The sequence below is a fragment of the Salvelinus alpinus genome, chromosome 17 (assembly GCF_045679555.1).
Source record: "Salvelinus alpinus chromosome 17, SLU_Salpinus.1, whole genome shotgun sequence".
Taxonomy (NCBI): domain Eukaryota; kingdom Metazoa; phylum Chordata; class Actinopteri; order Salmoniformes; family Salmonidae; genus Salvelinus; species Salvelinus alpinus.
Genome location: NC_092102.1, coordinates 31,336,283 through 31,351,983, shown reverse-complemented (window position 1 = coordinate 31,351,983; position 15,701 = coordinate 31,336,283). Strand labels below are relative to the sequence as shown.

The 15,701-nt window shown below is 43.4% G+C and overlaps 1 protein-coding gene across 1 annotated transcript in view; it reads right to left on the bottom strand.

Annotated features, from left to right (window-relative positions):
* Window positions 1-14,701, bottom strand: part of LOC139542757 (acid-sensing ion channel 1-like) — a 114,437-nt gene extending 99,736 nt beyond the window's left edge. Inside the window, exon 1 of the mRNA XM_071348560.1 lies at window positions 13,444-14,701. Coding sequence (XP_071204661.1) covers window positions 13,444-13,805 — 362 coding nt within the window. The 5' untranslated portion in view covers window positions 13,806-14,701. The remainder of the gene's footprint in view (window positions 1-13,443) is intronic.
* Between the last annotated feature and the right edge of the window lie 1,000 nt (window positions 14,702-15,701).

The window sequence follows — 15,701 nt, the reverse complement described above, 5'->3', positions numbered from 1 at the left end:
CACCATCATCCCAGACACCCTGGACCCACTCCAATTCGCATACCGCCCCAACAGATACACAGATGATGCAATCTCTATTGCACTCCACACTGCCCTCTCCCATCTGGACAAGAGGAGAATGCTGTTGATTGACCATAGCTCAGCGTTCAACACCATAATGCCCATAAAGCTGATCACTAAGCTCAGGACTCTAGAACTAAACACCTCCCTCTGTAACTGGATCCTGGACTTCTTAGTGGTCTACCCCAGATGCTGAGGGTAGGCAACAACACATCCGCCACGCTGACCCTCAACACGGGGCCCCTCAGGGGTGCATGGTTAGTCTCCCACTGTATCCCCTGTTCACCCACAACTGTGTGGCCTCGCATGACTACAACACCATCATTAAGTTTGCTGACGACACGACGGTGGTAGGCCTGATCACGCCGACGATGAGACAGCCTATAGGGAGGAGGTCAATAACCTGCCAGTGTGGTGCCAGGACAACAACCTCTCCCTTAACATCAGCAAGACAAACAAGCTGATTGTGGATTACAGAAAACGGAGGGCAGAGTATGCCTCCATCCACATCGACAGGGCTGTAGTGGAGCGAGTCAAGAGCTTCAAGTTCCTAGGTGTCGACATTACTAAGGAATTATTATGGTACACACACACTAACACAGACGTAAAGAAGGCACGACAACAACTCTTCCACCTCAGGAAGCTGAAAAGATTACGCATGGGCCCTCAGATCCTCAAAAAGTTCTACACCTGCACCATTGAGAGCATCTTGACTGGCTGAATTATCCCTTTTTATGGCAACTGCTTGGTATCTGACTGCAAGGCGCTACAGAGGTTAGTGCGGAAGGCCCAGTACATCACTGGGGCCGAGCTCCCTGCCATCCAAGATCACTATACCAGGCGGTGTCAATGGAAGACCCTAAAAATTGTCAAAGTCTCCATCCGCCCAAGTCATAAACGGTTCTCTCTGCTACCGCACAGCAAGCGGTGCCAATGCAGCAAGAGTGGAACCAACAGGACCGTGAATAGCTTCTACCTCGAAGCCACAAGACTGCTAAATAGTTAGTTAAATAGTTAACCAATAGCTACCCGGACTATCTGCATTGACCGAGTCTCATAGGAAAGTCTGAATACTTATGTAAAGAAGGTATCTGTTTTTTTTTTTTTTTTTACATTTGCAAAAAAATGTAAAAACCTGATTTTGATTTGTCTTTATGGGGTATTGTAGATTGATGAGGGGAAAAAACGATTTAATCAATTTTAGAATAAGGCTGTAATGTAACAAAATGTGGAAAAAGTCAAGAGATCTGAATACTTTCTGTATATGTACAGTATACTGAACAAAAATATTAATGCAACATGCAACAATTTCAAGGATTTTACTGAGTTACAGTTCATTTAACGAAATCAGTCAATTGAAATAAAGAAATTAGGCCCTTTTTAAATCCATAGATTTATGGATGTCACATGACTGGGCAGGGGCGTAGCCATGGGTGGGCCTGGGAAGGCATAGGCCTACCCACTAGGGAGCCAGGCCAATCAGAATAGTTTTTTCTCCACAAAAGGGCTTTATTACCAACATAGATACTCCTCAGTTTCATCAGCTGTCTGGGTAGCTGGTCTCAGACAATCCCGCAGGTGAAGAAGACGGATGTGGAGGTCCTGGGCTGGCGTGGTTACACCTCTGCAGTTGTGAGTCTGGTTGGACGTACTGCCAAATTCTCTAAAACAACGTTGGAGGTGGCTTATGGTAGTGAAATGAACGTAAAATTCTCTAGCAACTGTTCTGGTGGTCATTCCTGCAGCCAGCATGCCAACTGGATGCTCCCTCAAACCTTGAGACATCTGTGGCACTGTGTTGTGTGACAAAATGCACATTTTAGAGTGGCCTTTTATTGTCTCCAGCCCAGGGGGTATCTGTGTAAAGATTACAGTGGCTTGTGAAAGTATTCACCCCCCTTGACATTTTTCCTAATTTGTTGCCTTACAACCTGGAATTAAAATAGATTTTTGGGGGGGTTTTATCATTTGATTTACACAAACTATGCACTTTTATGTTTACATACCCTACATTACTCATCTTATATATACTGTACTCGATACCATCTACTGCATCTTGCCTATGCCGTTCTGTACCATCACTCATTCATATATCTTTATGTACATATTCTTTATCCCTTTACACTTGTGTGTATAAGGTAGTAGTTGTGGAATTGTTAGTTGGTTACTGCATTGTCGGAACTAGAAGCACAAGCATTTCGCTACACTCGCATTAACATCTGCTAACCATGTGTATGTGTGACAAATAATATTTGATTTGATTTGTTTTACACAACACTTTGAAGATGCAAAATAATTTTTTATTGTGAAACAAACAAGAAATAACACAAAAAAACAGAAAACTTGAGCATCCATAACTATTCACCCCCCCAAAGGGAATACTTTGTAGAGCCACCTTTCGCAGCAATTACAGCTGCAAGTCTCTTGGGGTATGTCTCTATGATCTTGGCACATCTAGCCAGTGGGATTTTTGCGCATTCTATAAGGCAAAACTGCTCCAGCTCCTTCAAGTTGGATGGGTTCCGCTGGTGTGCAGCAATCTTTAAGGCATACCACAGATTCTCAATTGGATTGAGGTCTGGGATTTGATTAGGCCATTCCAAGACATTTAAATGTTTCCCCTTAAACCACTCGAGTGTTGCTTTAGCAGTATGCTTAGGGTCATTGTCCTGCTGGAAGGTGAACCTCCGTCCCAGTCTCAAATCTCTGGAAGTCTGAAACAGGTTTCCCTCAAGAATTTCTCTGTATTTAGCGCCATCCATCATTCCTTCAATTCTGGCCAGTTTCTCAGTCCCTGCCGATGAAAAACATCCCCACAGCATGATGGGTGGGGTTCTCGGGCTGATGAGAGGTGTTGGGTTTGTACTATACATAGCGTTTTCCTTGATGGCAAAAAAAAGCTCAATTTTAGTCTCATCTGACCAGAGTACCTTCTTCCATATGTTTGGGGAGTCTCCCACATGCCTTTTGGCGAACACCAAACGTGTTTTCTTTTCTTTAAGCAATGGCTTTTTTTCTGGCCACTCTTCCGTAAAGCCCAGCTCTGTGGAGTGTATGGCTTAAAGTGGTCCTATGGACAGATACTCCAAACTCCGCTGTGGAGCTTTGCAGCTCCTTCAGGGTTATCTTTGGTCTCTTTGTTGCCTCTCTGATTAATGCCCTCCTTGCCTGGTCCGTGAGTTTTGGTGGGCGGCCCTATCTTGGCAGGTTTGATGTGGTGCCATATTCTTTAAATTGTTTAATAATGGATTTAATGGTGCTTCATGGGATGTTCAAAGTTTCAGATATTTTTTTATAACCCAACCCTGATCTGTACTTCTCCACAACTTTGTCCCTGACCTGTTTGGAGAGCTCCTTGGTCTTCATGGTGCCACTTGCTTGGTGGTGCCCCTTGCTTAGTGGTGATGGGGCCTTTCAGAACAGGTGTATATATTCTGAGATTGCACACAGGTGGACTTTATTTACCTAATTATGTGGCTTCTGACAGTAATTGGTTGCACCAGATCTTATTTAGGGGCTTCATAGCAATGGGGGTGAATACATACTTTTTTGAAACAAGTTCTTTTTTCATTTCACTTCACCAATTTGGACTATTTTGTGTATGTCCATTTCATAAAATTAAAATTAAAATCTATTTAAATTACAGGTTGTATTGCAACAAAATAGGAAAAACACCAAGGGGGTTGCATACTTTTGCAAGGCATTGTATGCTGTTTAATCAGCTTCTTGATATGCCACACCGGTCTGGTGGATGGATTATCTTGGCAAAGGAGAAATGCTCACTAACAGGGATGCAAACACATTTTTGCACAACATTTAAGAGAAATACGTTTTTTGTGCATATGGATCATTTTTGGAATCTTTTATTGCAGCTCATTAAAAACATGGGATGAACCCTTTAAATGTTGCATTAATATTTTTGTTCAGTATACATATCTACCTCAATTACCTCGTACCCCTGCACATTGACTCTGTACTGGTTCCCCCGTGTATATAGCCAAGTTATCGTTACTCATTGTGTAATTATTCCTTGTGTTATTATTTTTCTATTATTTCTATTTGTTTCTCTGCATTGTTGGGAAGGGCCAGTAAGTAAGCATTTCACTGTTAGTCTACACCTGTTGTTTACGAAGCATCTGACAAATACAATGTGATTTGATTCCCACTAAAAAAATATTTTTGAAAGCTTGACAATCAGTTTGAGCAGACTTGAGCTCTTAAGAATAAGATGTGAATGTATGGAAATGGCATAACAAGAAATTATTTTTGAAAGGTTTTTAGACACAGGCACATCGTGATCTTACATTAAATAAATTGATTGTGAATCTCTTTAGTTTTGGTTTATTAATATAAAGCGAATTCTCCCAACTCTTGAGAAGAACAAACTGTCTTTCTATTACCTTTTCCAAGGACTAAGCTGTAGTAACCTTGATCTAGCTTGATCATGAGCCATACTCTACTAGAAGTGTTGCACTTGCTACCTCAGCTGCAAGTCTGGCTGGAAAGACTAGCCTTGATGAAAAGCTCTCTCACACAACGTCCACTTATAAAATGTACTTTGTTACTTATAAAACATATAAACAATTCACTTAGAAAACATGTTTGTCCACAAGTCTATAAATCATGTGTACCTAGTGCCCTCACACATGTTTATTTTGTGGTGTGTAGCCTACTGAACTCTGGGTGTAGTATGTACTGTACATGTATGTACCCATGTGTGTATTTGTGTGTGTGTGTGTGTGCTTGCATCTGTGTGTGCATGTGTGTGTGTGAGAGAGCGGCAACACGTGTGTGTGTGTGTGTGTGTGTGTGTGCTCATCCTCATTCCATCTACGCACAGAATAATTGCGCGTGACTCACAGTTGGAAGGGAGAGTCATCCCACTCACAAAACATTATCAGTGGGAGTTCATCTTTTAATAGAGTAGCTGAGAGGCCAACTAAATCTGACCATAATGTTTGCCTGCTGCCCAGCAAGAATACATAGCAGCATAACGTCAACTGGCACACTCCATATTGACTTGGCGATGCCGTGCTGTGGTATCATTAAACACGTCAAAACTTTATAGGGCTGTAAAAGAATGAGCAGGATTTAGGCTTCTTCAAATAGGTTTGGCTCATAAGAAGGGGATTATAGTCATATTTGTGCACAGGACCAATTGGTGTTGGCAGTGTGAATGGACACACAACAAATCTCAAAAGTAGAGTGTTGCATTAAACTGTGTGGCCAATCTATGTAAAAAGACTAGGAGTTACAGGGCCATCAAATCCCTTGAGTAATCTAAGTTCAGTAGAAAGCCAGAATCATCAAACTGAAAGCCATTAAACATTGAATTGCCTACCTACTATTCCACCTCACAAATTTGGTTCAAAACTTCATTATGCCGATGAGGTGAGAGCATGGCCCAGTACCTCGGAAGGTACTGATCTGATCCAATTTAGATGTTCTCTCTGGCTGTTGCTAAGTGCCATCTCAGGCAAAGCCTTCCGTTGATTAAAGCAGGACTTAATAGAGTTGAGACCTTTGCTCCCCAATATTGTTGCAGTGGACAAAGCTGCCAAGTGTGCACTTACAGTATGAAATAAAATCCCAAACGCACACAAGCCTGACAGAATCAGCCCCGGCAGACACTTTTTCCCAAGTATGAATGGAGTTTTAATATCACGCCACAAAACATTTCCCCAGACCAGCCATTGCAAACACTAAAAGTGGCAGGGAGAGAGAGAGAAAGAGAAAGAGGGTAGAAAGAGAGAGACAAAGTGCTTTCATTTCTGGATGAGGGCTTAACAAATGAGGGAATAACTACATCGCCTCTCTACCTTGGGAGATGGGATAAGTGAATAAGCACCAACTCTAATTTGCCTAACAACTCAAATGTTTTTAAAGTTGTGGGATTGGGGAAGAAAGCCTGATATTTTCCTCTCTGCTAAGCAACCATTCTCAGTGACTCCCTGAATGGAAAAAGCAGACTTCTTGAAAATGGCAATTGTTAAATTCTCCCTCTTGGGAAATGAAAAGCTTGCCCTTTTATCTCATCTACCGAGTTCTTTCTTTTCTGAAGAATATGACATTATAAATGTTGCCTCAGACCAAGTGCCCACGAGATTATGGAACGTTGGTCTACCATTTCAAACAGATACTGGGTCTGCTGTCATATGATATTACATTGGAACTGATCGCTGTTGATAATGTGACACAAGTTTCTTCCCCTGAGAGGGAGGATAAGGAGATTTACTCATTCATAAAGCTTAATTCACAAATATGTACAATTTCTATCTCTCAAGAAACAGAAACCTACACCAGATGTTACATTGTACAAAGCTTTCATCAGCCATACCACCGTGATTGAAGTGGTAATTTTAGTGACAGTGTGGAATTGTCATAAATGATGAAATGGGGACATTTCCCCCTGAATGAAAACCAAACCACTAAACACACTGGTGCCTGCTGGGCCTCATATCCCTAATTCTATCAGTTCTAGTTCTTCTTTCCATCTTTTTCAGCCATCTCTCATCTGCTCCCTCCTATCTATTTCTTGTCTCTTCACTCCCTCTCTCTTTCTCGCTATCTCTCCTGTCTCTCTCTGTCCAGTGACAGTCCTTCCTCTCCACTTGTGTGTGAGTGTGTGGGTGTGCTTCCTGTAACTCCACGTCAGATGCTGTGTGCGTTGAGGAAATGCAGCAGCTGTTGCTGCAAAGTCCAGCAGGCGTCAACAATCAAACAGGGAGAGATGCAGAGTCAGACAGGGCTGCTGTGATTGTCTCATCAACCATCAGCACTGACATTTCTGAGACGAAACTGACACCATGGGAATAGCAGTGTGTTTATCACAGTGTCTCAGGCTGGTATTAGTCATAAACTGTCTGTATGGAAATATGATGCACCCCCCGCCCCCCTCTTCACCACTCCCTCCTTCTTGCCCATGTCTAGTTCACAGACCTAGACCAAACGGATGTTACTGTTTACAATATAAACATTATTTTTTTAAACTATAGATAACTATACATTTTCTGTCATTCCTAGTGGAAACATCAAGCAACTGTAGGTTTGAAGTAGGGTAACAATGAGGTTGATGGAATGCTGGGACTAAAATGACAATATACAGAAAAGACTGTGGAGGGCGGTCTTCGAGAGTCAACAAAATGCATTCGTTCAAATATGGTTTAACTTTGGCTCATGTTAATCAGAGCCATCAGAGCCCTTTCCCAGCGTTTTAAGTCCCACATATCTTGTTATTCCAAGTTGTAGACTACATGGAGCTGTGGACCAATGAGCGAGGCGTTAATACCATTCTCTCAGAGCTGCTGTTGTTCTTCTCTGGGGTTTTGTGACGGCAAAGTCCTCTCGGCTCATCCATCCAAGGCAGACAAATCGGGGCTTTCTCTCTAAGCGTGGCTGGCATGACTCACCAACAGTAAGGAAATGGAAGTATCAGAGTGACAAAGTGCTTCCCGAGGATGTAACTACCTTGAGGTAACTACTGACTATGACAAATTAACTCTCTTTGATTCCCCCCCTCCCCCACCGGGGTAAAATGCCCCCAGCCTTTAATTTTCACAGAAACCATTTCATGTCACCAACACTTTCCCTGGCTCCCACTACTCTTGCTCAACTAAAAATGTAATCTCTCATCTCAATTCCTTATCTCACTCCAACAAAAGATTGAGGTAAATGTATGTAACATTTGTCATTTAGAAAAAGTTATATACAGTGAGCTCCAAAAGTATTGGGAGAGTGACAATTTTTTAGTTTGTTTTTGGAGTGTACTCAAGCACTTTGTATTTGAAATGATAGAGTGCAGACTGTCAGACTGAGCATAACCGTTTAGAAATTACAGCCCTTTCTGTACATGGTCTCCCCATTTTAGTGGACCAAAACTATTGGAACAAATTCAGTTATGTATTAAAAACTATTCATAGCACGCAATGACTACATCAAACTTCTGACTCTTCAAATTTCTTGGATGCATTTGCTGTTTGTTTTGGTTGTGTTTCAGATTATTTTGTGGCCAATAGAAAGGAATGGTAAATAATGTATTGTGTCATTTTGGAGTCGCTTTTATTGTAAATAAGAATAGAATGCATTTCTAAACACTTCTATATTAATGTGGATGCTTTTACAGATGCACAATCGAGAGCATTCTGTCAGGCTGTATCACCGCCTGGTACGGCAACTGCTCCGCCCACAACCGTAAGGCTCTCCAGAGGGTAGTGAGGTCTGCACAACGCATCACCGGGGGCAAACTACCTGCCCTCCAGGACACCTACACCACCCGATGTCATAGGAAGGCCATAAAGATCATCAAGGACAACAACCACCCGAGCCACTGCCTGTTCACCCCGCTATCATCCAGAAGGCGAGGTTAGTACAGGTGCATCAAAGCTGGGACCGAGAGACTGAAAAACAGCTTCTATCTCAAGGCCATCAGACTGTTAAACAGCCACCACTAACATTGAGTGGCTGCTGCCAACATACTGACTCAACTCCAGCCACTTTATTAATGGAAAAATGTATGTAAAAAATGTATCGCTAGCCACTTTAAACAATGCCACTTAATATAATGTTTACATACCCTACATTAGACTTCCGGCGCCGAAAAGAGATGGCCGCCTCGCTTCGCGTTCCTTGGAAAATATGCAGTATTTTGTTTTTTTATGTGTTATTTCTTACATCGGTACCCCAGGTAATCTTAGGTTTCATTACATACAGTCGGGAGGAACTACTGAATATACGATTAACGTCAACTCATCATCGTTCCTACCAGGAATATGACTTTCCCGAAACGGATCCAGTGTTTTGCCTTCCACCCAATACAATGGATCTGATCCCAGCCGGCGACCCTGTGCGACGCCGTAAAAGGGGCAAACGAGGCGGTCTCGTGGTCAGGCTTCGGAGACGGGCACATCGCGCTCCACTCCCTAGCATACTACTCGCCAATGTCCAGTCTCTTGACAATAAGGTTGATGAAATCCGAGCACGGGTAGCATTCCAGAGAGACATCAGGGATTGCAACGTGCTCTGCTTCACGGAAACATGGCTAACTCAAGAGACGCTAACGGAGTCGGTGCAGCCAGCTGGTTTCTTCATGCATCGCGCCGACAGAAACAAACATCTTTCCGGTAAGAAGAGGGGCGGGGGGGTATGCCTTATGATTAACGAGACGTGGTGTGATCATCATAACAACACACAGGAACTCAAGTCATTCTGTTCACCTGATCTAGAACTCCTCACAATCAAATGTCGACCGCATTATCTACCAAGGGAATTCTCTTCAATCATAATCACAGCCGTATATATTCCCCCCCAAGCAGACACATCGATGGCCCTGAACGAACTTTATCTGACTCTTTGTAAACTGGAAACCACACACCCTGAGGCTGCATTCATCGTAGCTGGGGATTTTAACAAGGCTAATCTAAAAACAAAACTCCCTAAATTCTATCAGCATATCGATTGTGCTACCAGGGCTGGAAAAACCCTAGATCATTGTTATACTAATTTCCGCGACGCATATAAGGCCCTCCCCCTTTCGGAAAAGCTGACCACGACTCCATTTTGTTGATTCCAGCCTACAAACAGAAACTAAAACAACAAGCTCCCGCGCTCAGGTCTGTTCAACGCTGGTCCGACCAATCTGAATCCACGCTTCAAGACTGCTTCGATCAGGCGGATTGGAATATGTTCCGCATTGCGTCCAACAACAATATTGACGAATATGCTGATTCGGTGAGCGAGTTCATTAGGAAGTGCATTGACGATGTCGTACCCACAGCAACGATTAAAACATTCCCAAACCAGAAACCGTGGATTGACGGCAGCATTCGCGTGAAACTGAAAGCGCGAACCACTGCTTTTAACCAGGGCAAGGTGACCGGAAGCATGACCGAATACAAACAGTGTAGCTATTCTCTCCGCAAGGCAATCAAACAGGCTAAGTCCCAGTACAGAGACAAAATCGAGTCGCAATTCAACAGCTCAGACACAAGAGGTATGTGGCAGGGTCTACAGTCAATCACGGATTACAAAAAGAAAACCAGCCCCGTCGCGGACCAGGATGTCTTGCTCCCAGACAGGCTAAACAACTTTTTTGCCCGCTTTGAGGACAATACAGTGCCACTGACACGGCCCCCTACCAAAACCTGCGGGCTCTCCTTCACTGCAGCCGAGGTGAGTAAAACATTTAAACGTGTTAACCCTCGCAAGGCTGCAGGCCCAGACGGCATTCCCAGCCGCGTTCTCAGAGCATGCGCAGACCAGCTGGCTGGTGTGTTTACGGACATATTCAATCAATCCTTATCCCAGTCTGCTGTTCCCACATGCTTCAAGAGGGCCACCATTGTTCCTGTTCCCAAGAAAGCTAAGGTAACTGAGCTAAACGACTACCGCCCCGTAGCACTCACTTCCGTCATCATGAAGTGCTTTGAGAGACTAGTCAAGGACCATATCACCTCCACCCTACCGGACACCCTAGACCCACTCCAATTTGCTTACCGACCCAATAGGTCCACAGACGACGCAATCGCAACCACACTGCACACTGCCCTAACCCATCTGGACAAGAGGAATACCCATGTGAGAATGCTGTTCATCGATTACAGCTCAGCATTTAACACCATAGTACCCTCCAAACTCGTCATCAAGCTCGAGACCCTGGGTCTCAACCCCGCCCTGTGCAACTGGGTCCTGGACTTCCTGACGGGCCGCCCCCAGGTGGTGAGGGTAGGTAACAACATCTCCACCCCGCTGATCCTCAACACTGGGGCCCCACAAGGGTGCGTTCTGAGCCCTCTCCTGTACTCCCTGTTCACCCACGACTGCGTGGCCATGCACGCCTCCAACTCAATCATCAAGTTTGCGGATGACACTACAGTGGTAGGCTTGATTACCAACAACGACGAGACGGCCTACAGGGAGGAGGTGAGGGCCCTCGGAGTGTGGTGTCAGGAAAATAACCTCACACTCAACGTCAACAAAACAAAGGAGATGATTGTGGACTTCAGGAAACAGCAGAGGGAGCACCCCCCTATCCACATCGACGGGTCAGTAGTGGAGAAGGTGGAAAGTTTTAAGTTCCTCGGTGTACACATCACGGACAAACTGAATTGGTCCACCCACACAGACAGCGTTGTGAAGAAGGCGCAGCAGCGCCTCTTCAACCTCAGGAGGCTGAAGAAATTCGGCTTGTCACCAAAAGCACTCACAAACTTCTACAGATGCACAATCGAGAGCATCCTGTCGGGCTGTATCACCGCCTGGTACGGCAACTGCTCCGCCCACAACCGTAAGGCTCTCCAGAGGGTAGTGAGGTCTGCAGAACGCATCACCGGGGGCAAACTACCTGCCCTCCAGGACACCTACACCACCCGATGTCACAGGAAGGCCATAAAGATCATCAAGGACAACAACCACCCAAGCCACTGCCTGTTCACCCCGCTATCATCCAGAAGGCGAGGTCAGTACAGGTGCATCAAAGCAGGGACCGAGAGACTGAAAAACAGCTTCTATCTCAAGGCCATCAGACTGTTAAACAGCCACCACTAACATTTAGCGGCTGCTGCCAACATACTGACTCAACTCCAGCCACTTTAAAAATGGGAATTGATGGAAATTATGTAAAAATGTACCACTAGCCACTTTAAACAATGCCACTTAATATAATGTTTACATACCCTACATTACCCATCTCATATGTATATACTGTACTCTATATCATCTACTGCATCTTGCCATCTTTATGTAATACATGTACCACTAGCCACTTTAAACTATGCCACTTTATGTTTACATACCCTACAGTACTCATCTCATATGTATATACCGTACTCTATACCATCTACACCATCTTGCCATGCCGTTCTGTACCACCACTCATTCATATATCTTTATGTACATATTCTTTATCCCTTTACACTTGTGTGTGTGTATAAGGTAGTAGTTGTGGAATTGTTAGGTTAGATTACTTGTTGGTTATTAGTCGCTCTGGATAAGAGCGTCTGCTAAATGACTTAAATGTAAATGTAAATGTTATTACTGCATTGTCGGAACTAGAAGCACAAGCATTTCGCTACACTCGCATTAACATCTGCTAACCATGTGTATGTGACTAATAAAATTTGATTTGATTTGATTACTCATCTCATATATATATACTGTACTCGATACCATCTACTGCATCTTGCCTATGCCGTTCTGTACCATCACTCATTCATATATTTTTATGTACATATTCTTTATCCCTTTACATTTGTGTGTATAAGGTAGTTGTTGTGAAATTGTTAGGTTAGATTACTCGTTGGTTATTACTGCATTGTCGGAACTAGAAGCACAAGCATTTTTGCAACACTTGCATTAACATCTGCTAACCATGTGTATGTGACAAATACAATTTGATTTGATTAGTCATTGTGTGCTATGCATATATAAGTGAATTTGTCCCAATACTTTTGGTCCACTAATTTTTAATCTCATAGTCATTGTACCATTTTAAATCCAAAGTGCTAGAGTACAGAGCCTAAACAACAGAAAATGTGTCACTGTCCCAAAACCTTTGGAGCTCACTGTATGCAATCTAATGAAGTTAGATTTATGAACTTATATATATATATATGATTATAGAATATTTTGAGGTAAATGTATGTAATATTTTGTCATTTAGAAAAAGTTGTATATGTAATCTAATGAAGTTAAATCTATGAAGTTAGATATATGCATACATACACAGCATATACCAGTAGGGGAGGCTAAAGATAAATAATCCACTTGTTTATACAGAACAATTGTGTAATCAGTTATGCTGAGTATGTTTGGGGAAAAACACACCCTTTCAAAGTTTCTATCTTTATAAAATAAAACTATTAATTGTGCCAACTTATTTCCTGTAAAAATGTGTTTGCCTAAGGATGCACAGCAAATTTGCAATTGTTAAAATCTTGGTGTTAAGGTAAAAAGTGTTGTGAGTGTTACATCTGAGTGTTGCTTTTAGTAGGGTTAATACACAACCCACTGGGCACAGACATCAGTTCAACGTCTAGTTTTTATTTGCATTTGGTTGAGTTGGCAAATAACATGAATTCAACGAGAAATCAACAAAACATTTCACCATCATTGGATGAAGGTTCAAATGTGGGTGAAAAAAGACTAAATGGCCTGACATTGATGACTTTTTGCAAATCCAATTAGTTTCCCACCTTGATTCAACGTCCTCACATGTATTTATTTTTTGATGACATGGAAACAATGTTGATTCAACCGGTTTTTGCCCAGTGGCAACATACCCTACTATTAAAATGTTTTGCTGGATCTGAAATGGCACCATTTCAGGGCTCTGGACAAAGGTAACCTAGTGCATTCTATAGAGAATCGCGTGCCACTTGTTTACTTCACCTCTGGTTGAGCAGCGCTAGCAGCTCCCCTGCGTGGTACAGGTCATTGCGCGTCACGCGACTGAAGCGGAACGAGTTGAGGTTGCAGAACGTGACAGCGGGGAACACCATCACCGGGGTCGAGATCTCGTCCAGTTTGGTGACGTGTGGGTACTCCAGGTAGAAGTGTATTCGGTCCACGCACACAAACAGTAAGAAAGTCAAGGAGCCCAGGAAGAACACGACCCATAGACAGCGCTTGATGCAGACCCTCTCATAGGTGAAAATGTGCGAAATACCGTGCAGCGTTGAGTTTTGCGCAAAAGCCTCAACTGGGGGTGGCTGGTTGCAGTCCATTTCTTCGGATTCTACTTTGAGTTCCATTGTGCTCACAGTCTCGCTTAATGGCTATAAACAATGCTGAGTGACATTGAAATCGTTTGCAGTTCAGAAGGCAGGTAAATTAGTACACCTCACAATAACCTACATATTCAACTCTCTCCAAGCTAATAAAAACACATGCAATCGTCAATATTGGTGCACTTAATATGTGATCTATGGGAATGTGTTTCATATAAAAATCCATACCATGCACCTGTAGCATCTCCAATGCACCTGTCAATAAAAGTAATAGCTATTTAACGACTAGTCGCCGAACGTGCGGAAAACCAGCGCGAGATTTGCTGTCGATTTGCATCATTCAAAAGGCGGATTGCAAAAACAGCCAAAGGATTCCCTCCTCGAAGTCAGACGCGCAAGAATTCACAGTAAGAGTAAAAAATAAACCAAATAATTGAAGAGTATGATTCACCAAAATGCTCCTATTTTCCGTATAAAAGTCCCCATCCTCAGTGGACGGCGTTGGGAGACTGTTTTATCAAGTCCAGGTAGCCGATCTCAAAAAAGTGCAAGGCATTAGCCTACAGCGGTGAAAAATATAGACAACGTTCCGTCATTCCAGCGTCGGTCGCAGATGAGTGAGTGAACTAGGTCTCTTCCGTGTTGACTGTCCAGCTTCAGCTCATTGTTTAAGAGAAGGCAAGCTAGTTCATATCCGTCGTTCTGTTGCGACTGTCTGTTGGTAGTACCGTGGTCCTATATCCACAGGGGAGAGGTCCGAGACAGGAGAAGTTCCTAGGCACTGGCGGGCTTCGTGGTTGGATTGGTCAGTTGTGAGCGTTTTTTTTAATGAGTAGTGTCTAACACTGGTAGCTGGCAGTGAGAGCACAGTGCAAGGGAGTGGACCTGTCCTGCACACTGAGATGTTAACTGTGGCATGTAGTTGTGATATGAGTAAACTCCCCTATCATGCAGAAAAGATGATGGAGAATGCAACAGAATGCACAACCCTATTTCTCGCTCTCTCTCTCTCTCTCTGAGTAATATGGACCCAATAAGATTGTGCATAACACCAAACAAAAAACAAAAAATTCTCACTGTTGCATTAAAGGATTCTGTAGACCAACACTGGTCTTGTAGACTAGAGACAAGTGTGCTATCTTGCTTCAGCCCACCACTGAAACACCAGAAGCCGCTGCACACTCTAGCTCTCTAGGGTTAGTATAACGCCTGCACTAGGCCTACTCCAGATGGTAACCTAGCTACTACCTTTTTAAACCGAACTACAGTATAGGTGCGCTAGCTTTCAATGATATGCGCTAAAGGGATCAACTGTCCTTGCTGTCCCCAGTCCACCTGGTCGTATTGCTGCTCCAGTTTCAACTGTTCCGCCTGCGGCTACGGAACCCTGACCTGTTCATCGGACGTGCTACCTTATCCCGGACCTGCTGTTTTTGACTCTCTCTCTACCGCACCTGCTGTCTCGAAAAGCCAACTATGAAAAGCCAACTGACATTTACTCCTGAGGTGCTGACCTGTTGCACCCTCTACAACTACTGTGATTATTATTATTTGACCCGGCTAGTCATCTATGAACGTTTGAACATCTTGTCAATGTACTGTTATAGTCTCCAGCCGGCACAGCCAGAAGAGGACTGGCCACCCCTCAGAGCCTGGTTCTTCTCTAGGTTTCTTCCTAGGTTCCTGGCTTTCTAGGGAGTTTTTCCTAGCCACCATGCTTCTACATCTGTATAGCGCTTTTTGACATCAGTTGATGTAAAAAGGGCTTTATATATACATTTGATTGATTGAAATTTATTGATATGTATATGCGTGTTCATCAATAAACCAAGACACATTTAGCCCCCAATGGGATACTGGCATGAAAAATGTATCTAGTTCTGTAACATGGGAGTAATCCAGGCCTTACTAATATAACAA